The following is a 25,314-nucleotide window of genomic DNA, read 5'->3' as shown; positions in this document are numbered from 1 at the left end:
CCTACTAAGGTGGGGCAGGCAGGGTAAGGTCAGAGCTTGTCAGTATGAGTGCTGCAGGTGACAGGCTGGGACAAGACACAGCATTGACTGACAACAGGGGATTATTTCCATGATCCCATAGTGGGGGAAGGGGTACTCTGCCCTAAACCCAGCTGAGAATTTTCTTGCCCTTTAATACTGGAGAGTGGGAGTTTGAGACACATGCAGCTTTGGCCTAACTGCTCCACTGAAGCCAGCGCCTTCCACTAGCGTCACCAGGAGCAGTCAGGGTCTCTACACACGGAAGTCTCCCAGAATAGCGACATCTGTCTCAGGCCCCATGCAGACACACTCTTCTAGAATACGAGTGCCTTTTTCTTATTTAGCTTAATCCACTTTGGAGGTGGATTAAGTTTTAAACTAAATTAGAAAACGATACTCTTATTCAGCAGTAAATGTCCACACAGGGAGTTAATCCGGAACAGCTATTTCAATAACTTTCCCACTGTAGACAAGTTTGAAGGCCAACACCAAGCCCTTTGGGAAATCCCAGAGGTAGCTCCACGCAACGCTGTTTCAATTCCTGCCCTGGTGCTGATGGGCACGCTCAGTGTCTGAGGTCTGTGCACCTTCCTGCCTCCACAAATCTTTGAGGCAATGCATCAGAATAGCTAGCCTAAAAGAAGTCCCATGACATCTGTCCTCTGGAGGTGAACATGCTGACCTAACAGCACACGCAGAATGTATTCTCTGGAGGCGCTGCAGACTGCGTCAATCTGGAGTGCGGAGGTTAGTGACATGCTGCCACTATGTACAATTGTTAGGGAGAGTTATTCTGCATACACTGGGATCTTCACAGACTAGTTTTAATGGCCAAACTAAAGATGTATAGTTTGCTTTGCTGCTAAGAAGTTGACTACTTAACTCTGCCCTCAAGAGAAATAGGTTCAAGTTGCAAAGACTTAAAAAACTACGTAACAAGTTTTATAAACAGAGCTGCTGCTAATGGAGGGGAAGGTGCTACTTACCCATTTTCACAAGTTTTTAGACATTTCTCTCATCGGGTTTGCAAGTGGGACCTACTAAACCACAATGCCAGGAGTGGAACACTGAAATCCCTCCCAAGAGAGTATCTCGTGGATGCAACAATGGGTGTATGAAGAGCTCACTAACCAGAGCACATATTTATTTCTTGTCAGAATGGCAGGGTGGCAAAAACGGATTTTGCTACACTTGCCTTCTGACCAAACACACTTCACTCCCTCAAAGGGCCAGCCCTATAGTTGTTTCCACGGTGACAAGCGGATGTCAAGCGCAGGATTATTCTTCCTGTACAGGATCAAGCAGTGATGCTAGGCTAAGAGCAAGGAGGGGCCTTTGCTCTTTACTCAGAATATCAAATCTTCTCTTTTGTGTGGTGGAGGGGAACAGGACAAGACAGGTTTGACTAGAATGTGATGGCCAGATCCTATGTCTGGCTGACATGCAGATGCTGGAGCCAGCCGGGGATAGAAATATCTTCTAGTGTAATTAATGTAAGCTAAGGACTACTTGAAACTATGCTGACTACCACAGTTCTCCCGAGACTGCTCTTTGGGCCAAGAATGGCTGGAGTGTCTGATGCTTTAGGGAGGCCCACTCCAGCACTTCTCTGCCCCAGGAGATGGGAGCAGGTAGCATGAAACTCGTTATGCCAGCTTGATGTCAGGGAAATTCCTGGCTGCCCTCTGTTCCCTTTGCTCTGCTGGACAGACACAGATGGGACAGAGCTACAGACCAGGATCTGGCTGGATAGTCTCACGCTTTAATGTTATCCAGATCACGTGACACCAGGTGTTAGACTTGGGGGGATGTTCCAGGATGCGTAACGTTCCTGCCACCCCAGCCCTGTCCTTACAACAATTAACGTTCCCTCTCCTTCTCCATGAAGCACAAGGACACCCACACATGCCCCTGCTCAGAACTAAATGGCACTCCCTGTGACGGAGTACAAAAATCATTTGCAAGTCCCCACAGCCCAAGAGAGTCTGAGCGAGACTAGAGAGGGGCACCAGGCCAGAGGTGCTCAAGCAGCAGCATGCACTGGGCATCACATATGAGAAGTGTGGTGTTAGGGCTGCCACGGTGGGAGGGCACAGTGCAACTGTTTTATTGATAAGGCAGCCACTTTTCAGCAGAATCCCCTATTCCAGCTCCATTACAAATGAACTTTTAGGCCTAATCTAAACAGCAATGAGAATATTTTGTTTTAAAGACTTTTTGCTTTGACTCCCCCATACACCATCTACAGTCTGAATGGCTGCTCCTTTTTCACATCTAGGTGGGTGCACATAACAGGCAGGCCTTAGAGCTGCAGCTGATCTGACCCTGGGACACACAAACACATTTAAGGTCTCTGGAGGGAAACAGAGGGAACCAAACATTCAGGTGCCTAACTTCCCATCGGGGAGAGATGTACCACCGAGAGCTTACCCCCAGTGTGGGCTCACATGGACCAATGGTCTGACCTGGCACAGCAATCCCTATGAGAGGGACGTACCATCAGCACCATGCAGTGGTAAACAGCTGCAACACATTTAAATCCAAAGACATGCAGGGCTTGAGCAATGATTTACGCAAACCCCCTACAGCAGGTAACTTGTAGAGCATGCTGATCCAGACAGTTTGAACTCTGCTAGCTCCTTAGCATCAGCGTGTGTGGAGTTAGTTTTTGAGGGTTTGATCTCTGATATCAAGGGTTAACAGCATTCTGTCTAATTACCTTGGTCGGGATAATTTCGGGACAGCAGTCGATACATGAAGGACAGTTCTGCAGGAAGGTTAGGACTGCGAGTGCTTAGCCAACACAGAGGGAATTTATAAGTCAGAGTCTCCTAACCAGCACCTCACATTTCTAAAGGAAACAGATGATGAGCACTCAATAGCAGCGTCTTCTCTGGTCTTCAGTTACCGGCTCCTGCAATTAGATGAAAAAGCAAGAGATTTTAGATAATCAACAATAGCAGCTCTAACATCATCCCTCAGTTGTAAGCATCAGGCAAGCTGCTTTGGACTCAGTCTAGGTCCACAAGCTACTCCCTCACCAAAGTCAATCACTGTGTTGAAACGCAGACACTTGGACTGTTCTTCCACACTCGTGCTCACAGCCAGGCAGTTTGCGGTCTCCCCAAAGCAGCGACGCAGCACTCCTCATGCTACCACCCCCAGAGCATAAGCAACACCTGTACGAGCACAGGGGAGCTAGCGTTTTGCTCCTTGGTCAGCATACCAGGGAGTAGGGGAATGGGACTGGAGGCCTGGATACAGGCTATGGGGCCCTTTCATATACACAGAGAAGGGGGGAGTTTATTAGACAAACCATTCTCTGTTTACAAGCAACATGCAGGAAAAGCTCCTTAACTGGGGGAAGCAGGTGTCTCACTGCTCTATATAGAGTCCCAATGTATGGTGGGATGCTGTTATTCCTGCCCCTTTGGCTGTGCTCATGCAAGATCAGGACTAGTGCCCAACCTGAGCCCAGAGCTCAGCATTAGTTCCTTCCCAAAAATAGACCCAGCCTGTCTGGCTGGAGCTCCAACACCTTCAGTGGAATGTAAACCAAGCAACCGTCCTTACTGCTGTGACTTTGGGAGCCGACCCAGCAGAACAAGGCTGATCCCGTGCATCAGCCCATAGTGCAATGTTCATTAAGAAAGATCAAATATGAAGCACAGGTACGTTCTGTAGGTCTCCAGGAAACCCTGCTAGACTGGATCCTCACCACACCTTGGCTAGAAAGCTGGCTAAAGCTTTATATGACCAGCTGCTCTATTTGGGCACGCTAAGGGTCCTTACCACACACTTGGAGTAAGTCGTTCTGCTTTAGCTCACTCTCAACCAATCCAAATGTACACAGACACATCTGAACTCATCTCCAGTGTGTGTTTATCAATGCTGTGACCTTCAGGCACTGAGCTAAGCCATTCCCCCTTTCACCCAAGTATCCTCCTTAGAAAACCTCATCTCACAAGATTAATGTACTAGAAAATCTAATCAGATACAGGTGCACACAATTTCAAGGTGGCCTGCCCATACAGTGACAAGACTGACTGCAGGTTTTGTCTGTGAAATGTTCCAGTACCTGTCCAATGATTCATGTGGACTCTCCACCTGAAATCAGGACACCTACTGTCCAGCATCTGGAAATAGTCGACTATTCCATACCACAGCCAGCCAGCCCATAGTGATGACCGTAGCAAAAGCTGATGAGCAGTCATTTTTCAAGTACCAATTTCCCATCCATGCACCTCAGCATAAAAAAAAGCAGAGGGCTGCCGACAACGCACCCTGTACTCCCTAGACACATGCACCCAGCAGATTTTATTGTGAAATTGGTACAATATCCTGGGCTGCCTGGCTTTTTAATCATGGGAGGTGATTAAGCATCTGGTTGTACCTAACAGGTCTGCTTAAAAAGGAGTCCAAAAGAGGTGTTTTGAAGGCAAAATGCAAGCTTCACTGCTGCTCTAAGTACTGGAACATTTTTAAAGTTTAGTTCTGGCTTGAAAAGCGAGGATATTAGACAGTTCCCTTTACTCTGACCTGCCACTTCTGTGCATTTGTTTGTTATCTTTCTGCTTACTTTACTGACCAAACTACTTCTGCTAGCCCTGCAAAGCCAGCAAAGCTGAGAGGGAGAGCTGGCTTGTGTATAGCCAGATTAGTCAAACTGAGTTCCAGCTGCAGAATCTCTAATTCTTGGCAATGCACAAGCCAGCGTGACTTTCAGATTCTTACTTGGATTCTAAGCTCTTTGGGGAAGGGACTGTCTTTTTGTTCTCTGTTTGTACAGCCCTTAGCACCATGAGATCCTGGTTGTAACAACGATATAAATAATATCGTCATGAATTTTCTGGCCTAACACCTGAGGAAAACTTGGGAATTAATCACCTCTCTCTTGTTCCCCCGCCCATGTGTTTTATGTAAGGCTGCTTTTGACAGGAGAACTGCACTTAAAGGGTAAAAAAAAATATCCTGCTTGGTGCAAAGGAGTCGATTAGCATAGTGTGTTACAATTTTCAGATTTTTCTTAAATCAGATTACATCCAGACTATTAGACGTTATGCTTTTGAAACGTATTCATCACTCAGCACCTCAGAGTTACAGTTACATGAATCCTGACCTACTAGCTCAAAATACAGTGATAAAAATAAACTACAGAAATAAGCTTCATACCAAGCCCCCATTTATGTGGAGTGTGTTTTGCACTGCAAATAACTGTGTCCATGATGCTGCATTCTCAGTTCATTCACGCTTTCGCCTGGCAATTTACAGCAGGCGTCAAGTAGCATGTGTATTTCAATGGGGATCTCCTGCAAAAGTGGAGGCCTTTTTTTTTAAACTGGCAAATTCCTACCCAAAGTGTAAACCGTAATAATGCTATTTTGTGCTTCTCTATCACCTTTCATCTGAGGATGCTTTATAAATTGCATGTTTATCTTCTCAGATAACTAGTAATACTTAACTCGCAGGGTAAGTATTATCATAGAATCATAGAATATCAGGGTTGGAAGGGACCTCAGGAGGTCATCTAGTCCAACCCCCTGCTCAAAAGCAGGACCCATCCCCAATTAAATCATCCCAGCCAGGGCTTTGTCAAGCCTGACCTTAAAATTACTATCCCTCCATTCTGTAGATAGGGAAACTGAGGCACGGGGAGCTTAAGTAACTTGCCCAAGATCAAGGAGACTGTCTCTGTAGCAAGTGGGGCTCACACTGGGAACAGATGCTCAGATTACAGAAACTCTGTCATATACTCAGAAGTAAAAGACCATAATCCTCCCTAATGTTTAAACTAATGGCTACTTCAAAGGAATTCTCTTGCAAAATCTTGCTTTCTTTCAAGCCACAGGCATCCCCGGAACAGGGCAGCTTTATGGCCAGTCCGTCACAGATACAGTTTGACAAGGGGACCAAGAAAAGCGCTCAATGGGTCACACCTCCTTCCAGTTAATGCCTGTTGCTGTTTAAGGGGTAAAAGATTTTCAATTAAGTATAGTGTAAATACATGAAACTCCCTCCCTAAGATCCAAATGGCATGGAATACCACCAGGCTGTTTAATAATAGATACCCTGAACTCAATGCTTTGGGAATCGGGCTCTTGGGACATTGGGCAACTGAATCGGTTTTTAAAGAACAAAACCTTGTGAAGAGTCATATGTGGCAAGAGCTCATAAGAGCTGCAATACTGGGTCAGATCATATTCCATCTTGCTCAGTATCCTGTCTCCAACAGTGGCCCCTACCAGAGCTTCAAGGGGAGTAAACACAACAGAGCAATTATGGAGTGATCCACCCCTCTCTTCCACTCCCAGCTTCTAGAAGTTACAGATTTAGAGTCACCTAAACCATGGGGTAACATCCCTTATCATCTTGGCTAATAGCTGTTGATGGAGCTATCCTCCATGAACTTATCCAATTCTTGCTTAAGCCCAGTTACACTTTTGGTCACCACAACATCCCATGTCAATGAGTTCCACAGGTTAGTTGTGCACGGTGTGAAAAAGTACTTCCTTTTGTTTGTATTAAACCTACTGCCTATTCATTTGATCAGGTGACCCCCTGGTTTTTGTATTGTGTGAAATGGTAAATAATGCTTCTCTATTCACTTTTTCTACAACAATCATGATTTTATAGGCCTCTATCACATCCCGCTTAGTCATCTCTTTAGTCTCTCCTTGTAAGGTAGCCTATTTCCCCCTGTTTTTTCCTACCCCCCCCCCCCCCGACATTCTGGTTAAACTTAGAGAGTGGTCAGTTTGGATGAGCTATTGCCAGCAGGAGAATGAGTTTGTGTGTGTGTGTGTGTTTCCGGGGGGGGGGGGGGGGGGGAAGGGTGAGAAAGCCTGGATTTGTGCTGGAAATGGCCCACCTTGATTATCATGCACATTGTAGGGAGAGTGGTCACTTTGGATAAGCTATTACCAGCAGGAGAGTGAGTTTGTGTGTGTGGTTTTTGGAGGGGGGTGAGGGAGTGAGAGAACCTGGATTTGTGCAGGAAATAGCCCACCTTGATTATCACACACATTGTGAAGAGAGTGGTCACTTTGGATGGGCTATTACCAGCAGGAGAGTGAGTTTGTGTGTGTGTGTGGGGGGGGGCGGAGGGTGAGAAAACCTGGATTTGTGCTGGAAATGGCCCAACTTGATGATCACTTTAGATAAGCTATTACCAGCAGGACAGTGGGGTGGGAGGAGGTATTGTTTCATGGTCTCTGTGTGTATATAATGTCTTCTGCAGTTTCCACGGTATGCATCCGATGAAGTGAGCTGTAGCTCACGAAAGCTCATGCTCAAATAAATTGGTTAGTCTCTAAGGTGCCACAAGTACTCCTTTTCTCCTTGTATGGAAGCCATTCCAGACCCTGGGTAATTTTTGCTTCCTTTTCTGAGCCGTTTCCAGTCCCCACAGCCTGACATCTGCGGTTTGGAGATCCTCGTCCCCTCCACTAGCAGGACATGTGGTGGACAGGAAAGCACGGCAGCCATGCAGCAAAGGGCTGAGACAGGGCATTCAGAGTAAGGCATGGAGCTGAAGCTCAGGATCTGACTTTGGGAGGGATAACAGCCATTTCAGCTCATCAGGGATGGACTCAGATGACTGAGAAAAATGCCAAGTCTTGAGCCCACACTCCCCAACAACTACAATAGACTCACCCATAGACACCATTGGGAACAGACCCAGGCTTGTATATAGGGGAAATTTACCAACATTTATTCCAGGGGGAATTTTGTGCCACAACACAGTGCAGAATTTGCACATAATTTCATTCCCCCCCCCATCCCCCCCAGAGCAGAATTAGTGCTGCAAAGCTGCTGGCTGTCAGTAGCAGATGCGGGACCTAGCAGAGCCTGGCTCTCCAGCTTGCAAATACATGTCACTGCCAGGGGGAGGGGGAGCTGGACTTTTCCATGCAGGTGCAGTTCCCAGCAGGTCCTGAAGGAAGGAAGTGGCATGCAGGAAACTCTGTACAAGCCTGGGACCCAGCATCAGGCTGTTTCTCCCTCTGGATCCCTGGGTTCTGGGTGGTAGGGGGTGCAGGTGTCTGGGGGACTAAGGGGGTGCCCCACAGCTGGACTCTGGGAGGGGAGGGGGTGTGGATGTCTAAGACTGGAGGGACAGAGATTTCTCCCAAGATGGGCCCAGCTGATGTGTGTGACACACTCAGACAGGTGCCCAACAAAAGCATAACAGAGAAACAGGAACTGGGTTGTTGTAGGAGTTTCTTTGACTCTCTACTCCTGGGGGAATCTTTTTTTTGCTGTCTGTATTGTTACAGACATACTGGCTGACAGGTATTTTGAAATAAGATCCCAAAATAATTGAAACTCCTGTGATTATATTATTATTTTGACAAATAAAATATACAGAATTTTAAAATATTGTGTGCAGAATGTTTAATTTTTAGTGCAGAATTCCCTCAGGAATACACATTACTACACCACTATGTGGGTGACTTCCTACATGAACACTTATTCCAAACAATGGCCTTTTTAGTTTAGATTACATCCCCTTGGAAGTAATACTGGTAGGTTTTCCTGGATAGACACACCCTAGCTCTGAGTTTTCAATCAAGTTTTGCAAAACCAAACCAAATGCTACAGCTGCTACACACGTGTACAGCTTCCACTGACTTCAGTAGCAGCTATCCCCGAAGAGCTACAACTGTGTTGAGCTCCACTGTGCCAAACTCAGACCTGTTTGTAAGCCTCGACTTTTGTTCAACCAATAGCGGTGAATAAGTTAAATGTCAGATGCTACAGTAATGGGGGCAATACATGGAGCCTGACAACCTTTGACACAATGCCACCTACAGCAAAATAAAACCTGGAGACAGAAGACACTCCATCTACTACAGAAATGCAGCTGCTTCTAGGGAGGATTGTGTTACAGAGCTCTCCATCTCCACTTGCTGATGGTGGTAATAAAAGCATTTCAGTTTATGGAGGAGAATGCTGACACACGGAATAAAAATACAGAGAAAAGTTATCCTGTTCCACTTTGAGCTAACATGTAGGTCCCATCTTACAGCATGAGGAGACCACCAGCTGTTGTACTTACTGCTTTTCCAGGATAGGCTATATGGCAAGGACTTGGGTGCTCTCATGCCTGACATTAGGTTACTCTTTTGTTCCATTACTACGCTGGACCCAGGGCTGAAAGAGATCAAAGACGAATTATCCTACACATGTGTACTTTTTAGCCAAGTACCTTTTACTATAAATATTCAAGTATTCTTCTAAAACTGAAGACAACAGAGTATGTTAATTTAAACAAACCTTCATGCAATCAGAACAGTTACTTCTCCTCACAAAGGCTAGAGAAAAGTGTACAACATGTTGATGCCATCTACTTTGACTAAAATCCCCAGAATCAGTCATCCAGACAAGAAAGAAAGAAGCCAAAGACGGCAAGAAAAACCAGAGTTAAAGCTTGATTATCAGTATTGCACTGCCCTCAACTGTAAATGGCATCTCAGCACACATGCCCTAGTCATCTCTATACATGCAGACTTCATGCAGACGTCTAACAGTGAATGCCAGTGAAAATGAGATAGGATCAGAGGCTAAAATAGAGAAAGAAAAAGTTAAAAATTACTTAGACAAGTTAGATGTCTTCAAGTCAGCAGGGCCTGATGAAATACATCCTAAAATATTCAAGGTGCTGACTGAGGAGATATCTGAGCCATAAGCAATTATCTTTGAAAAGACATGGAAGACAGGAGATTCCAGAGGACTAGAAAAGAGGCAAATATAGCGCCGAATCTATAAAAAGGGGAATAAGGACAACCTGGGGAATTACAGACCAGTCAGCTTAACATCAGTACCCGAGAAGATAATGGAGCAAATAATTAAGCAATCAAATTGCCGAATCCTAGAAAATAATAAGGCGATAAGGAACAGTCAGCATGGATTTGTCAAGAACAAATCGTGGCAAAACCAACCTAATAGCTTTCTTTGACAGTGTAACAAGCCTTGTGGATGGGGGAGGGTAATGGTAGATGTGGTGTATCTTAAGTTTAATAAGGCTTTTGATATGGTCTCGCATGACCTCCTCATAAACAAACTAGGGAAATACAACCTAGATGGAGCTCCTCCAAGGTGGGTGAATAACTGGTTGGAAAATCGTTCCCAGAGAGTAGGTGGCTCACAGTCAAGCTGGAAGGGCATACTGAGTGGGGTCCCACAGGGATCAGTTCTGGGTCCAGTTCTGTTCAGTATCTTCATCAGCAATTTAGATAATGGCATAGAGAGCACATTTATAAAGTTTGCAGACAATACCAAGCTGCAAGGGGTTACAAGTACTTTGGGGGACAGGATTAAAATTCAAAATGATCTGGACAAACTGGAGAAATGGTCTGAAGTAAATAGGATGTGCACCACTCCATAGTCATCATAGTATTATTATTAGGATGATTATGGCATAATTATGATGTTTTGTACAAGTTCGTCATGTAAGGTGTCATTGGAAAAATTATGATTTGCTGAATATGATTATCCTATTTGTATGCATGTATCATTTTTGTATTTGAAGTTATGAATATTGACTAGGTATCTGTATTTCAAAGGGGCTTACTCTGGAAAACACCCACAGCCAGCCTTTCAGGTACAACAATGAAGAAGCCAAACAGTGCTAATGGCTCATCAACAAAGACAATGGGCTGTGGAATAGCTTAGCCTTCCTGTGGAAGGCCAGTCTGTAAGTTATGGCTGCTATGACTCTGCAAGGGCATGTGACCAGACCATGCTTCTGGACTCCATTTGGGGTACCTGAATTTTTCCACAAACTGGTCTGGGAACCAAGTTTGAAACAGAGCTCCTACCATATGAAAAAGCTATATAAGGCAAGGAGTGACATCGTTGGTTGTTCTTCACTTCCCCACAACTCAACAGAGAGAAGCTCTAAAAGAAAAAGTCTTAGAACAGGGTAGGAGATCCCAAGCTGCAAAACAAATGCAGCTTGTCCCTTAAGAATCTGCAAGCCTGACTGTATCATCAACCAGGGTGAGAATTTGTTAATTCAGATCCAATCTTTCTAGTATTTTCAGCTTATAGTTTGCAGTTCTGTTTATTTACTAGGTAATCTGCTTTGGTCTGTTTTCTATCACTTATAATCTCTCTTTTGTAGTTAAACTTTTTTGCTTTATCTAAACTGGTATGCCTGTGACCAAAGTGTCTGGGGGAAAATCTCAGCCTGGTTAACACAAGTATGCATTGTCCTCTCCACACTGAGGGAATGGCGAACTGGGTAATAAATTCATACTGATTGGGGTTTTGATCAGGGCGGGATGGTACAGCTCTGGGGTCCCAGACTGGGGGTTATTTTGGCTGTAGCCTCTCTATTGCTGGATCATGCAGTGGCTGTCCAAAGCCTGCATGAAACTGCAGCTGGGTGTGTCCCTGCCTGTGTGAATGCTGCTGGGAGTGTAGGTCCAGGAGCAGTCTATAGCCTGTCACAGCAGCACAGTGCTGAGAGGGAGCCCAGGCTGGTGAGTCAGTGGGCTCAGTGGAACCCCAGTCCCAGGTGGCACCCCTGGGGGAAGCCGTCACAGGATGAAATTCAATAAGAACAAATTCAGAGTACTCCACTATCAGTTGCATACATACAAAATGGGAAATGACTGCCTAGGACGGAGCACTGAAGAAAAGGATCTGAGGGTCATACTGGATCACAAGCTAAACAGGAGTCAACATCATTCTGAGATGCATTAGCAGGAGTGTTGTAAGAAAGACGCGAGAAGTAATTCTACTGCTCTAGTCCATGCTGATTAAATGTCATCTGGAGTATTGTGTCCAAAGATTGGTGCCACATTTCAGGAAAGATGTGGACAAATTGAAGGAAGTTCAGAGAAGAGCAACAAAACTGATTAAAGGTCTAAAAAACATGACCTGTGGGGGAAGATTGAAAAAAATTGGGTTTGTTTAGCCTGGAGAAGAGAAGACTGAGGAGGGACATAATGGTTTTCAAGTAGATAAAAGGTTGCTACAAGGAAAAGGGAGAAAAACTGTTCTCTTTAACCACTGAGAATAGGACAAGAAACAATGGGCTTAAATTTCAGCAAGGGCGGTTTAGGTTTGACAGGAAGTTTTTCCTTTTGTCCAAGTGGTTGAGCACTGGAATAAATTGCTTAGGGAGGTTGCAGAATCTCCATCACTGGAGATTTTTAAGAGCACGTTAGACAGACATCTGTGAGGGATGGTCTAGATCAGTGGTTTTCAAACTCTTTTTCTGGTGACCCAGTTGAAAAAAACTGTTGATGCCCGCGATCCAAAGGAGCTGGGGATGAGGAGTCTGGGGTGTGGGCTGCGGCCAGAAATGAGGGGCTCAGAGTGTGGGAGGGGGTCAGGGGCTCTGGGCTGGGGCTGCAGGAGCAGGCTCTGGGTTTGGGGGGTTCAGAGCTGGGACAGGGGTGTGGTGTTACCTGGGGAGGCTCCTGGTCAGCGGTGCAGCTGGGGTGCAGAGGCAGGCTTCCTGCCTTTCCTGGCACTGCGGACAACGCTGCACCCCGGAAGCGGCCAGCAGCATGTCCGGCTCCTAGGCGCAGGGGTGCAAGCAGCTCCGCATGGCTCTCGCCCACAGGCATTGCCCCACCCAGCTCCCACTGGCCGGGAACTGGCCAATGGGAGTGCAGAGCCGGTGCTCGGGGCGGGGGCAGCGCATGGAGCCCTGGGGCTCACCCCCCATCTAGGAGCTGGACCTGCTGCTGGCCGCTGCCAGGGCACAGTGCTGTGTCGGAACAGCTAGGGACTAGCCTGCCTTAGCTGGGCAGCACCACCGACGGGACTTTTAACAGCCCGGTCAGCAGTGCTGACGAGAGCCGCCGCGGCCCAGTGCCTTTCATTCCGCAACCCAGTTCTGGGTCACGACCCGCAGTTTGAAAACCACTGGTCTAGATAATACTTAGTCCTGCCATGAGTGCATGGGACTGGACTAGAGGACTTCGAGGTCCCTTCAGTCCTACAATTCTATGTCACTGTTACAGGCTGTAGAAGTTCATATGTTGATGTCCTCTGATTAGACAGGTAAGGCACAGTACAATGATTTGGGTGTTCAGGGGTGAGACAGAGATAATGACCAGACACATTATGCTTCATTTTCCAATCCTGCATTGTGATTACACAAACCACAAAATGATTATTTCTGACTCAGGTCATGAGAGATTAGATTAGCTGTCAGAAGTTTAAGCCTAAATTGCTTAACAGCTGACATCAGTCTGCATTTCTATCAAGCCCAGTTTAGTGTTTAATAACCCCCCCAACAAATACAGAACCAGTGGGGATTGAACCCAGGACCATCAGCACTAATAGTACTACAGTAGAACTAGAGGAGTAACCATTATCTGGTAGCAACAGTATGTTCTTATACTCTCCTATGGATCTGCCACTAAAAGGAGACAGGAAACATTGACCCAGGGGCACAGGAATGTTGAGTCATGCCAGTGGGAACGCCCCCACCATCACCCCAAAAATAGAATTCATAAAGTAAATTGCATCTTCCCAACAACACAGCAGCATGAGTTCAAAGTAGTTTGAAAGCACATCTTTTATGGAAAGCACTGTCACAAGAAATACACCTTTTGCTACCTGTTTACGCCACTACTGAACGTGCCCCAAACGAAAGCAGAATTTGATTGCTCCTGTAGATCTGCCAAAAGGAAATAGACATCATTGTGGCTCAGTACCGAGTAACTTCTGCAAGCGTCATAGCCACATCAAATAAGAAATATGGCAGAGACGCTGCTAGGTTTACAAAACGGAATGAGAATTTTTTAAGGCTTGGCATAAGTGACAGCAAAGCAGACATTTAACTGAGAAATATAAAGTATAAAGGTTATCATCAATTTCCATTTTCATCAAAGCACAGATGGTGCAACAGACTATATGGAAAACAACAGAAGTTTTGTAGAGAATAGAAGGCATGTGGAAGAGCCTGTGAAGCAGGAGAGCTTCATTTGTTCAGAGACAGTATAATTGGGTGTCCCAACACATGATCTGTGCAGAAGAATCTATGGGACCTCTCTCTCCTAGTCCATGTGACTTCTTTGGGGACAAGAAGAAGGGAATAGCAGGCGCTGACAGCCCGTGTCATCAACCTACGTCCTTACCTCTATCCCAATCTTCGTCACATGGGGGCGGCTGCCACATGCTGACAATGTTCATCTTCTCTCCCTGGCAGTTATTTGACTGACTCACTTAAAGCAAAGAAGAGTCTTAGTGAGAAAATCTTTTTGGATAAAATAAAATCCTATTTTAGGTACATTAATCATTTTTTGACCGAGCTGTAGAATAGCTCTAGGCCTTGGAGAGGAGCAGCATACACTGGAAGCTGATCAGGTACTCCCCTAGTTTTAGGAGCAAAACTCTTGAGGCCAGGGATGGGCATCTTGAAGGTAGCAAAGGGATACAAAATCCATCAGGTTTCAGAGTAACAGCCGTGTTAGTCTGTATTCGCAAAAAGAAAAGGAGTACTTGTGGCACCTTAGAGACTAACCAATTTATTTGAGCATGAGCTTTCGTGAGCTACAGCTCACTTCATCGGATGCTGTAGCTCACGAAAGCTCATGCTCAAATAAATTGGTTAGTCTCTAAGGTGCCACAAGTACTCCTTTTCTTTTTACAGGTAAAGGGTTGCTTATGGAATAATAGAGCATTAAAACAATCTAACATTAACAGCAGAAGTTACGTTAGAACTCCGTTAGCCCAAGAGTTCCCAAAGTGAGTTTACAGAGCCGAAGGAGTCTAATATTTTCTCACCAATGTGCTCCTCAATGCAGCTTTTGTCATCACAGCTTGATATATGACAGCTGATCTCAGCTCTGGGAACCTGATGGCGGGCATTAAAGGGGCATGTGGCTAGCTGCTTTGCAATTTCAGGGTGGTTCTAGAGAAACAGAAAAAGCATGTGATATCTCACTGAATTCACCCAAACCCTTGTGTTTTCTAATCACTAGTGAAGGGTTTGTGCATTCTGCATCCTGAAATAGGTTGAAAAAATTAAAACAAGGAAAGTCAAACTTAGTTCAGGTCCTGAGCACAAAAGCAGTGGAAAAACAGCAAAGCATACGCATCCTTTATGATACAGCCTATGTTTGTTTATTTTTACATTTAAACTACGCCCTGCATTTATCTGATTGAAGATCAGCCCCAGAACAAGCACAGTGAAACTGTTGCAGTGTCATCACTGGCATGGTTCAGTGCACAGATGAAATTGCCCTAAAAACCCTACATGGGGAGTAAGTGCTTTGAAACCCTAAATAATTCAGCCACTTTATTTGTAAATTAAGTAAGAGACAAACTAGAGAACAAGAAGAAAATCAAGGAAAGTGTGAATGATGGAGGCAACCTAGTGACAGAGGATGTGGAAAAAGCTAATGTACTTTTTTTGCCTCTGTCTTCACGAACAAGGTCAGCTCCCAGACTACTGCACTGGGCAGCACAGCATGCGGAGGAGGTGACCAGCCCTCTGTGGAGAAAGAAGTGGTTCGGGACTATTTAGAAAAGCTGGGCGAGCACAAGTCCACGGGGCTGGTATGCTGCATCCGAGAATGCTGAAGGAGTTGGCGGATATGACTGCAGAGCCATTGGCCATTCTCTTTGAAAACTCATGGCGATCGGGGGAGGTCCCAGATGACTGGAAAAAGGCTAATGTAGTGCCCATCTTTAAAAAAGGGAAGAAGGAGGATCCTGGGAACTACAGGCCAGTCAGCCTCACCTCAGTCCCTGGAAAAATCATGGAGCAGGTCCTCAAGGAATCAATTCTGAAGCACTTAGAGGAGAGGAAAGTGATCAGGAACAGTCAGCATGGATTCACCAAGGGCAAGTCATGCCTGACTAATCTAATTGCCTTCTATGACGAGATAACTGGTTCTGTGGATGAAGGGAAAGCAGTGGACGTGTTATTCCTTGACTTTAGCAAAGCTTTTGACATGGTCTCCCACAGTATTCTTGCCAGCAAGTTAAAGAAGTATGGGCTGGATGAATGAACTATACGGTGGATCGAAAGCTGGTTAGATTGTCGGGCTCAACGGGTAGCGATCAATGGCTCAATGTCTAGTTGGCAGCCGGTATCAAGTGGAGTGCCCCAAGGGTCGGTCCTGGGGCTGGTTTTGTTCAGTATCTTCATTAATGATCTGGAGGATGGTGTGGATTGCACACTCAGCAAGTTTGCAGATGACACTAAACTGGGAGGAGTGGTAGATACGCTGGAGGGCAGGGATAGGATACAGAGGGACCTAGACAAGTTGGAGGATTGTGCCAAAAGAAATCTGATGAGGTTCAACAAGGACAAGTGCAGAGTCCTGCACTTAGGACAGAAGAATCCCATGCACCGCTACAGACTAGGGACCGAATGGCTTGGCAACAGTTCTGCAGAAAAGGACCTAGGGGTGACAGTGGACAAGAAGCTGGATATGAGTCAACAGTGTGCCCTTGTTGCCAAGAAGGCCAATGGCATTTTGGAATGTGTAAGTAGGGGCATTGCCAGCAGAGCTAGGGACGTGATCGTTCCCCTCTACTCGACATTGGTGAGGCCTCATCTGGAGTACGGTGTCCAGTTTTGGGCCCCACTCTACAAGAAGGATGTGAAAAAATTGGAAAACGTCCAGCAGAGGGCAACAAGAATGATTAGGGGACTGGAACACATGACTTATGAGGAGAAACTGAGGGAACAGGGATTGTTTAGTCTGTGGAAGAGAAGGAAGATGGGGGATTTGATAGCTGCTTTCAACTACCTGAAAGGGGGTTCCAAAGAGGATGGATCTAGACTGTTCTCAGTGGTACCAGATGACAGAACGAGGAGTAATGGTCTCAAGTTGCAGTGGGGGAGGTTTAGGTTGGATATTAGGAAAAACTTTTTCACTAGGAGGGTGGTGAAGCACTGGAATGGGTTACCTAGGGAGGTGGTGGAATCTCCTTCCTTAGAGGTTTTTACGGTCAGGCTTGACAAAGCCCTGGATGGGATGATTTAATTGGGGATTGGTCCTGCTTTGAGCAGGGGGTTGGACTAAATGACCTCCTGAGGTCCCTTCCAACCCCGATATTCTATGATAAGTCTCTGCCTGCGCTAGAGCTTAAGTCTTTGCAGTTAATTTAACCCTTCTGAAACAGGAGGGAAGTTACTCAATGTTCCAGCTGAGGCCACATCTATATTGGGGGCATTTTGCCAGTATAGGTAAACTAGTGTGGACATAGAAGAGCACTACTGTCCCCCACTGAATGAAGAGCTTTTACCCTTAGAAAAGAGCAAGAATACAAAGAGGACGAACCCACTGCTCAGGCTTGCTCTGCATGGCTTTTCTATCACTATAGCGATGTTGGCTAGGGGTGTGATTCCTAACCAATACAATCACACCAGTACATCATCTTAACACGTGGATGCAGTTATACCGATATAAGTGTGCTTATACCTGTACAACTAATATACACTAGCACTGGAGAGCTTAAAATAAGATACTAGACTGAGAGGACAAAAGAAAGGAGCAGATTCTCCTCTTAAATATACAGCATTCTCGCCCAGGATAGAAGACTGAGAAGAGGGACTTGCAGACAGATGTACACTGAATAGAGTTATTAGCAATATAAAAAAAAGATGGCTTAGCAGCTCTCCTGCTCTGATTGCAAAGTAAAGAATTAACTGCAACATCAGATTGCTTCTGCTTTGGCCAGCCAGAAAGCATCCATATAACTCTGGCTGCATTTGCTCCATGGCCTGTATTGGGAAGTAAATACCCTGGTCCCATGAGTGAACTGTTGGAAGAGAATAGGATCCCATCACTGAGCTAGGTATTCTGAAGAACCTGTTTCGCCTTTCTTCAGGGTAAATGCACTGATCTGAAGGGCATTACTAAATATGAACTGGATGCTTTTACGAAGTGGTAAATGGATGAGCGATATAAATATGAAATAAAGATGGCTTCTTCCAGCCTAATAGCAAGTGAATGCATCCTTCTAGCAAAAGGCAGCACAGCGTACTGAGCTCACCATGCATTAGCATTTACAAAAATATGATTTCCCAAGTGCATTAGAGACCTTAACATCCCATCCTACCTTCCTGCACTTTATAAGATGATAGGGAAACCGACAGGCCCTGATTTGATGATAGTTATCATAGGGACATTGTATTAACCTCTCTGGATCCAAAGCATCAACTGGAAGAGAAGGAATAAAAAGACAAAAGAAAACATTCTGTAAAACAAGATCTAAGTTCATCATCAACACAATTAACAAGAGTGGAAACATACTAGGTACTGGAGCTGCCCTCTAACGGGGTTAAGCCATCAATTTTTAATAGCCGAGACAAAAATGCAAAACTGCTAAGTTGGCACTCATTGTGTGTACCCAACCAAATTCACTTCGGATTTTGGGTGAGTGGAATATTCAATTAAAAACTGAGGAGGGATAGCTCAGTGGTTTGAGCACTGGCCTGCTAAACCCAGGGTTGTGAGTTCAATCCTTGAGGGGGCTATTTAGGGATCTGGGGCAAAAATTGGGGATTGGTCCTGCTTTGAGCAGGGGGTTGGACTAGATGACCTCCTGAGGTCCCTTCCAACCCTGATATTCTATGATTCTATGAAAGCGCAATCAGTAGTGCAGAGTGGCCAGTACATATTAATGACTATACTTATGCAGAACAGTGAGCTGGAAATAAACATTACTATAAAAACCCCTGAAGCTACCAAATTAGCTAGTTGTACAGCAGTGACATGCTAAGGATTGGCAGAAGCACAGCATTCTGAAGTAAATCCTTTTGCATTTACCTTCATACTCCAAGGCCATCTCTGCTGGATTAAGAAAAAAAGCAAACTAAAACAAACATGTCTGGAGTTAAGGATGCAATTTGCACTACAGAGCACTTGGCCCTGTAAAGTGCAGAGGTTGGCAGGTGCTTAAGAGCCCAACACTCACTGAACATAGTGAGGGGCTAAGTCACAGGCACTTTTTGAAAGCGTTCCCTCCTAGTCCATACTATGACCCAGAGACAGGCATGAGTCACCTTAATCACTTAACAGTTACACAGAAGGGACAAGGTAGGGGAGGACCAACTTCTGATAGTGAGACACACAAGCTTTCAAGCATACATAGACCTCTTCTTCAGGGTTCAGTTTGTGTCCGTGCAGCAGCTTTCTTGCCATCACAAATGTGTCTCCCCTCACACCTTCCATGCTATTTATCCACGTTTGTATCAGTGTGCAGAGGGCATGCACAGAAAGGAACATGGACCAACGGACAGTGGGAGGTTTTCTAGATAGCTGGAAGTAAGGAGGACGGGCCAGATTGATTACATAAATCAGTGTTTTTCAACCTTTTTGATACCAGGGACCAGCTTAGAACCATAGAATATCAGGGTTGGAAGGGACCTCAGGAGGTCATCTAGTCCAACCCCCTGCTCAAAGCAACACCAACACCAACTAAATCATCCAAGCCAAGGCTTTGTCAAGCCGGGCCTTAAAAACCTCTAAGGATGGAGTTTCCACCATCTCCCTAGGTAACCCATTCCAGTGCTTCACCACCCTCCTAGTGAAATAGTGTTTCCTAATATCCAACCTAGACCTCCCCCACTGCAACTTGAGAGCATTGCTTCTTGTTCTGTCATCTGCCACCACTGAAAACAGCCTTGCTCTATCCTCTTTGGAACCCCCCTTCAGGTATTTAAAGGCTGCTATCAAATTCCCCCTCACTCTTCACTTCTGCAGACTAAATAACCCCAGTTCCCTCAGCCTCTCCTTGTAAGTCATGTGCCCCAGCTCCTTAATAATTTTCGTTGCCCTCCGCTGGACTCCCTCCAATTTCTCCACATCCCTTCTGTAGTGGGGGGACCAAAACTGGATGCAACACTCCAGGTGTGGCCTCACCAGTGCCAAATGGAGGGGAATAACCACTTCTCTAGATCTGCTGGCAATGCTCCTAGTAATACAGCCCAATATACCATTGGCCTTCTTGGCAACAAGGGCACACTGCTGACTCATATCCAGCTTCTCATCCACTGTAATCCTCAGGTCCTTCCCATGCACTGTAGCAGTGCATGGGATTTCCTTCCTTCCTTCCTAAGTGCAGAACTCTGCACTTGTCCTTGTTGAACCTTATCAGATTTCTTTTGGCCCAATCCTCCAATTTGTCTAGGTCACTCTGGACCCTTCCCTACCTTCCAGCGTATCTACTTCTCCTCCCAGTTTAGTGTCATCTGCAAACTTGCTGAGGGTGCAATTAATCCCATCATCCAGACCATTAATAAAGATGTTGAACAAAACCAGCCCCAGGACTGACCCCTGCGGCACTCCGCTTGATACCACCTGCCAACTAGACATGGAGCCATTGATCACTACCCGTTGAGCCCGACAATCTAGCCAGCTTTCTATTCACCTTATAGTCCATTCATCCAATCCACACTACTTGAACTTGCTGGCAACAATACTGTGGGAGACCGTATCAAAAGTTTTGCTAAAGTCAAGATATATCACATGCACTGCTTTCCCCATATCCACAGAACCAGTTATCTCATCATGGAAGGCAATCAGGTTGGTCAGGTATCACTTGCCCTTGATGAATCCAAAGCTTGCAGCCTTTCTAAACAGTGTCAGGGAGATCTGAGAGACAGGCCATTGAGAAAGACTGACACAGGTACTTAGGACAAATGGCTACTTGTGACGAAGTGGAAAATGTCCTAGTGTTTGCATGAATACTGTGCGCGCCTCAGTTTTCCCTATGTGTTGCACAAGTATCTAGGTGGTGGGATAAGGGTGTGTGACCTTTGCAGATACCCTGAGAGGGAAGGTACAAGTGCCGTCTAGCTCCCTGGGCCCAGACAATAGTTGTATCCTGGCAACTGATTGCCGGGCCCCATCCTCTGCAAGAGCCAGCTGGAGGAATTGGAAAACAAAGGGAGGTGGAGGCCAGGTGACCGGTTTGCCTGGGGAACAGCATACAAGATGGAGGAGGGGCAACTGGGTGTGACTGCAGGTGGACTGCTGGAGGCTGGTCAGACTCCTGGTTTGGGACTCAGGAGGAGAGACCCATGGCTCTGGGTCTCCTCAAGTTGAACTTTGCTGTAACTTCCTGCTTTCTGTGCTAACAAGATTCTGCTCTATGCTGTGTTCCAGACGACTAATAAACCCTTCTGTTTTACACCGCTGGATGAGAGTCACTCCTGACTGCTGAAGTCGGAGGTGCATGGCCCCTTTGGAGGGCATGTAAGGTTTCCCCAGGTGTCCTATTCAGGTGGCTCACTGCAGGGAGCTTATGGCGTACGACAGGGATGCTGAATGCTCTGAGGTCAGACCAAGGAGGAGCTGAAGCCCAGGAGGCTTGTCCTAGTGCGAGTGTGCCCCAAGGGGTAGTCACACTGCAAGAGGGTCCTGGTCTGGGGGCTAGTCTTCACCAGACTCACTGCAGCTGCGCTAAGCTAGGGCAGAACTGTAAATGCACTATGAAGACCAGAGAGCGCTTTCCTGTCAGCATAATTACTCTACCTCAGTGAAAGGTGGAAGCTATGACAGAATGAGAGTGTTTCCCACTGACTTAGTGCTGGTGTGGACAGCTCAGGGGGGTGGCTTTTTCATATCCGTGACAGACATAAGTGACAACAACTTAAGCGGAAGCGTAGACAAGCCCTGAACTTCATTCAATGGTTCCAGAGCACCAAGCCCGTGCATCCATGAACTACTATAGGGTGGAAAAAAGTCCTCAATGCATCAAACCAACACCATATACCTGGCTAGGCCTCTGGAGAGGGCAGCACCCTTACCTGACCATGGTACTAATTAGGGCTGTCGATTAATCACAGTTAACTCACGCGATTAACTCAAAAAAAATTATTAAAAAAATGAATCACACAGTTACATTTCAATTGGTATTCTATTGTGTGTGTGTATTAAACATTTTCAGATGTTTTCTACATTTTCAAATATATTGATTTCAGTTACAACACAGAATACAAAATGTACAGTGCTCACTCTATTCTATTACAAATGTTTGCACTGTAAAAATGATAAACAAAAGAAATAGCATTTTTCAATTCACTTCATACAAGTACTGAAGTGCAATCTCTTTATCGTGAAAGTGCAACTTACAAATATAGATTTTTTTGTTACATAACTGCACCCAAGAACAAAACAATGTAAAACTTTAGACCTTACAAGTCTACTCACTCCTACTTCTTGTTCAGTCAATCACGGAGAGAAACAAGTCTGTTGACATTTATGGGAGATATGCTGCCCACTTCTTATTCACAATGTCACCTGAAAGTGAGAACAGGCATTTGTATGGCACTTTTGTAGCCAGCATTGCAAGGTATTTACATGCCAGAGATGCTGAACATTCGTATGCCCCTTCCTGCCTCGGCCACTGTTCCAGAGGACGTGCTTCCATGCGGATGACACTTGTTAAAAAAAATAATGGGTTAAATAATGTGTGACTGAACTCCTTGGGGGAGAGCGGTGCGCCCCCTGCACTATTTCACCGCACGCTGCCACAGATTTCCTGTTATAGCAGTTGCGGATGATGACCCAGCAAATGATGTTCATTTTAAGAACACTTTCACTGCAGATATGACCAAACACAAAGAAGGTACCAATCTGAGATTTCTAAAGATAGCTACAGTACTCGACCCAAGGTTTAAGAATCTGAAGTACCTTCCAAAATCTGAGAGGGACGAGGTGTGGAGCATGCTTTCAGAAGTCTTAAAAGAGCAATACTCCAATGTTGAAACTACAGATCTAAACCACCAAAAGAGAAAAGCAAACTTCTGCTGGTGGCATCTAACTCAGATGATGAAAGTGAACATGTGTTGGGCCACACTGCTTTGGTTCGTTATTGAGCAGAACTCATCAGCATGGACACATTATCTCCTGCAAATGTAAACAAACTTGTTTGTCTTAGCAATTGGCTGAACAAGAAGTAAGACTGAGTGTACTTGTAGGCTTTAAAGTTTTACATTGTTTTGTTTGAGAATGCAATTTTTTTTTGTACATAATTCTATATTTGCGAGTTCAACTTTCATGATAAAGAGATTGCACTATATTACTTGTATTAGGTCAAGTGAAAAACACTATTTCTTTGGTTTTTTTGTAGAGCATAAATATTTGTAATAAAAAATAAATATAAGTGAGCACTGTACACTTTGTATTCTGTGTTGTAATTGAAATAAATATATTTGAAAATGTAGAAAACATCCACAAATGTTTAAATGGTATTTTATTATTTTTAAGTGCGCGATTACATTTTTTAATTGCTTGACAGCCCTAGTACTAACAGGATATTAATCATGTTGCGTCTGTAGCAAAACGCATTTTGGAGCCAGCCACTGGTAATAAAGTCAATTATGAATTATGGCAAGGACAGGGCCTTAATAAGAACAGTTACTTCACTGGGATGATCCCCAGGAAACTGATTTAGGCCCTGGCTGCACAAGACATGACTGTAGCTTTATAACCAGTTTGTACCCCACAAAGCAAATTTGATCTGCTAGTTGGATCATCCATTTCTCCAGACCACAGACATGCTGCAGCTGGGGGACATAGTCCACTAGGTCAATGTGGGAACCCACAAACCATGATGCACACTGTGGAGGACTGCAAAATGGCAACTTCCTGGTGGTCTTCATGCCTTGAACATCACTGATAAGAAGGCTGCGACTTGGCCGGATTGCATACGCTAAATAAATAAAACGAATCACACATAGCTGCAGTTATGCCCCCACTCCAGCCTTCCTGGCTCACAAAGGTTGGGTCATGATGTAGAGTATCTGCACCCAATACACTGCCTAGAAGCATTTGTCTCAGAACACCCAGTCCCGGACCCAACAACTACATATTACCCAGCCAGTTTCACACCCACCTTGCAAAACCTAGGTATTGTTTCTTGCTGTGATATTGACCCACATTATCCTTTATTGCCTCTAAAGTTTGTGTGGTTTTGAATTGCAAGACCACCACTGCACCTGGTTTTGGGTCCCAGAATGAAAGAAGTTGTGAACTGCTGCTCTAATACACAGAAGCATATATTCACCAAACTTAATGCCTATAGCGGAAAGTTACTCCACTTCCTCCTTTAACCAAGTTTAAGATACTTTCATACTTTCAAAGATCTAAGCTGTCTCTCACTGTATCTTTGCAGGATACATGAATAGAAATATAGAATTGTAGGACTGGAAGGGACCTCGAGACGTCATCTAGTCCAGTTCCCTGCATGAATATTAGAAGCCAGCAAAGAAACACTTACCATAGTTGCCTTCTAAATCCATTTTACTGCTGCTGAAAGAACTGAAGCTTTGTTGGAGGATGCTTTGAGCCAGTCTCTCAGTGTCACTCTCCTCCAAAAATATCAACCCTACAGATGAAAAATGAGGAGATTCACAGATTTCTAAGGCCAGAAGAGACAATTATGAGTGGTTTTTAACCTGTCACCTGCAGACCCCTGGGGGTCCACAGATTATGTCTAGGATTTCCAAAGGGGTCCTGCACCTCCATTCAAAATTTTTTAGGAGTCCTCAAATGAAAAAAAGTTGAAAACTACTGATCTAGGCTGACCTTCTGTAGAACACAAGGCATAGGACTGCCATGAATTAATTCCCATTTGACCTAGAGCAGATCTTTTTGAAAACAAAATTGGATGTCTTTCTAAAATTTGATGGAGAATCTACAACAGTTAGTAATTTTTCCAATGGTTAATTATCCTCCCTGTTAAAAATAAACCTTATTTCCATTCTGCGTTTTTCTAGCTTCAACTTCCAGGCACTGGAAATAACTTTAAAGTCATTTCAATTTATCCATCACAGCTATTAAGTCTCAAAGATCAACTGCACTACAGCAAGTGGTAGACTTTATATCTACGCTGTACATGCATAGGATACAAGCTTATTCTTGGGGGCCCACGTATAATGTAGGGTACCGGGAACCACGTATTCTTGTGCTCCACAGAGAAAAGGTTTCCTCCGAGATGCTAAAATCCACAGATTTTTGTCTGAAACATCCTCTTTTCCCAATACATTTAAGAGGATTCAAAGAACCAGTTCCCAAGAAAAATTAAGCCATGTATTTGGGCAGCTCAGTTATCTTTTCTTATACACACTTAAAGTAATACTCCATCCTGAGCCCCTCCACCTGCCTGAGAGGTCAACACTTTTACACCTACCTTGTGACTCATGATCTGTATAAAGAACTTTGTTCCTTTTGTTTTCGTTAAAACAAACAAACAAAAAACGCAAAGAGTTAGATTCTCTCCTATCTTCACTGCAATTCACATTGCCATTCACTGCAATGAATCTTCACTGCAATTCACTCCTATCTTCACTGCAATTCACAT

General features: G+C 44.9%; 1 protein-coding gene across 1 annotated transcript; it reads right to left on the bottom strand.

Annotated features, from left to right (window-relative positions):
- Positions 1-2,908: 2,908 nt before the first annotated feature.
- Positions 2,909-24,253, bottom strand: LOC144277919 (gametocyte-specific factor 1-like). The gene is made up of 7 exons (XM_077838940.1): positions 24,232-24,253; positions 18,064-18,164; positions 14,773-14,899; positions 14,124-14,210; positions 13,600-13,663; positions 9,080-9,174; positions 2,909-2,935 (listed from the first exon to the last, which is right to left on the bottom strand). The coding sequence occupies exons 1-7, from the start codon at positions 24,251-24,253 to the stop codon at positions 2,922-2,924; spliced, it is 510 nt and encodes a 169-aa protein (XP_077695066.1). The 3' UTR covers positions 2,909-2,921.
- Between the last annotated feature and the right edge of the window lie 1,061 nt (positions 24,254-25,314).

The sequence above is a fragment of the Eretmochelys imbricata genome, chromosome 20, assembly GCF_965152235.1.
Source record: "Eretmochelys imbricata isolate rEreImb1 chromosome 20, rEreImb1.hap1, whole genome shotgun sequence".
Classification (NCBI taxonomy): Eukaryota; Metazoa; Chordata; order Testudines; family Cheloniidae; genus Eretmochelys; species Eretmochelys imbricata.
The sequence above is the reverse complement of the archived record's forward strand: the minus strand, read 5'-3'. Positions and strand labels throughout refer to the sequence as shown.

Coding starts and splice junctions, on each gene's coding strand:
- LOC144277919 (XM_077838940.1), bottom strand. CDS start 24,253: ATGGATTTAGAAGGCAACTATG. Junction 14,900..18,063: donor ATCTTATAAAGTGCAGGAAG/GTAGGATGGGAT, acceptor CTGTTTCTCTAG/AACCACCCTGAAATTGCAAA. Junction 14,211..14,772: donor CTGCATTGAGGAGCACATTG/GTGAGAAAATAT, acceptor CTTTGCTTTAAG/TGAGTCAGTCAAATAACTGC.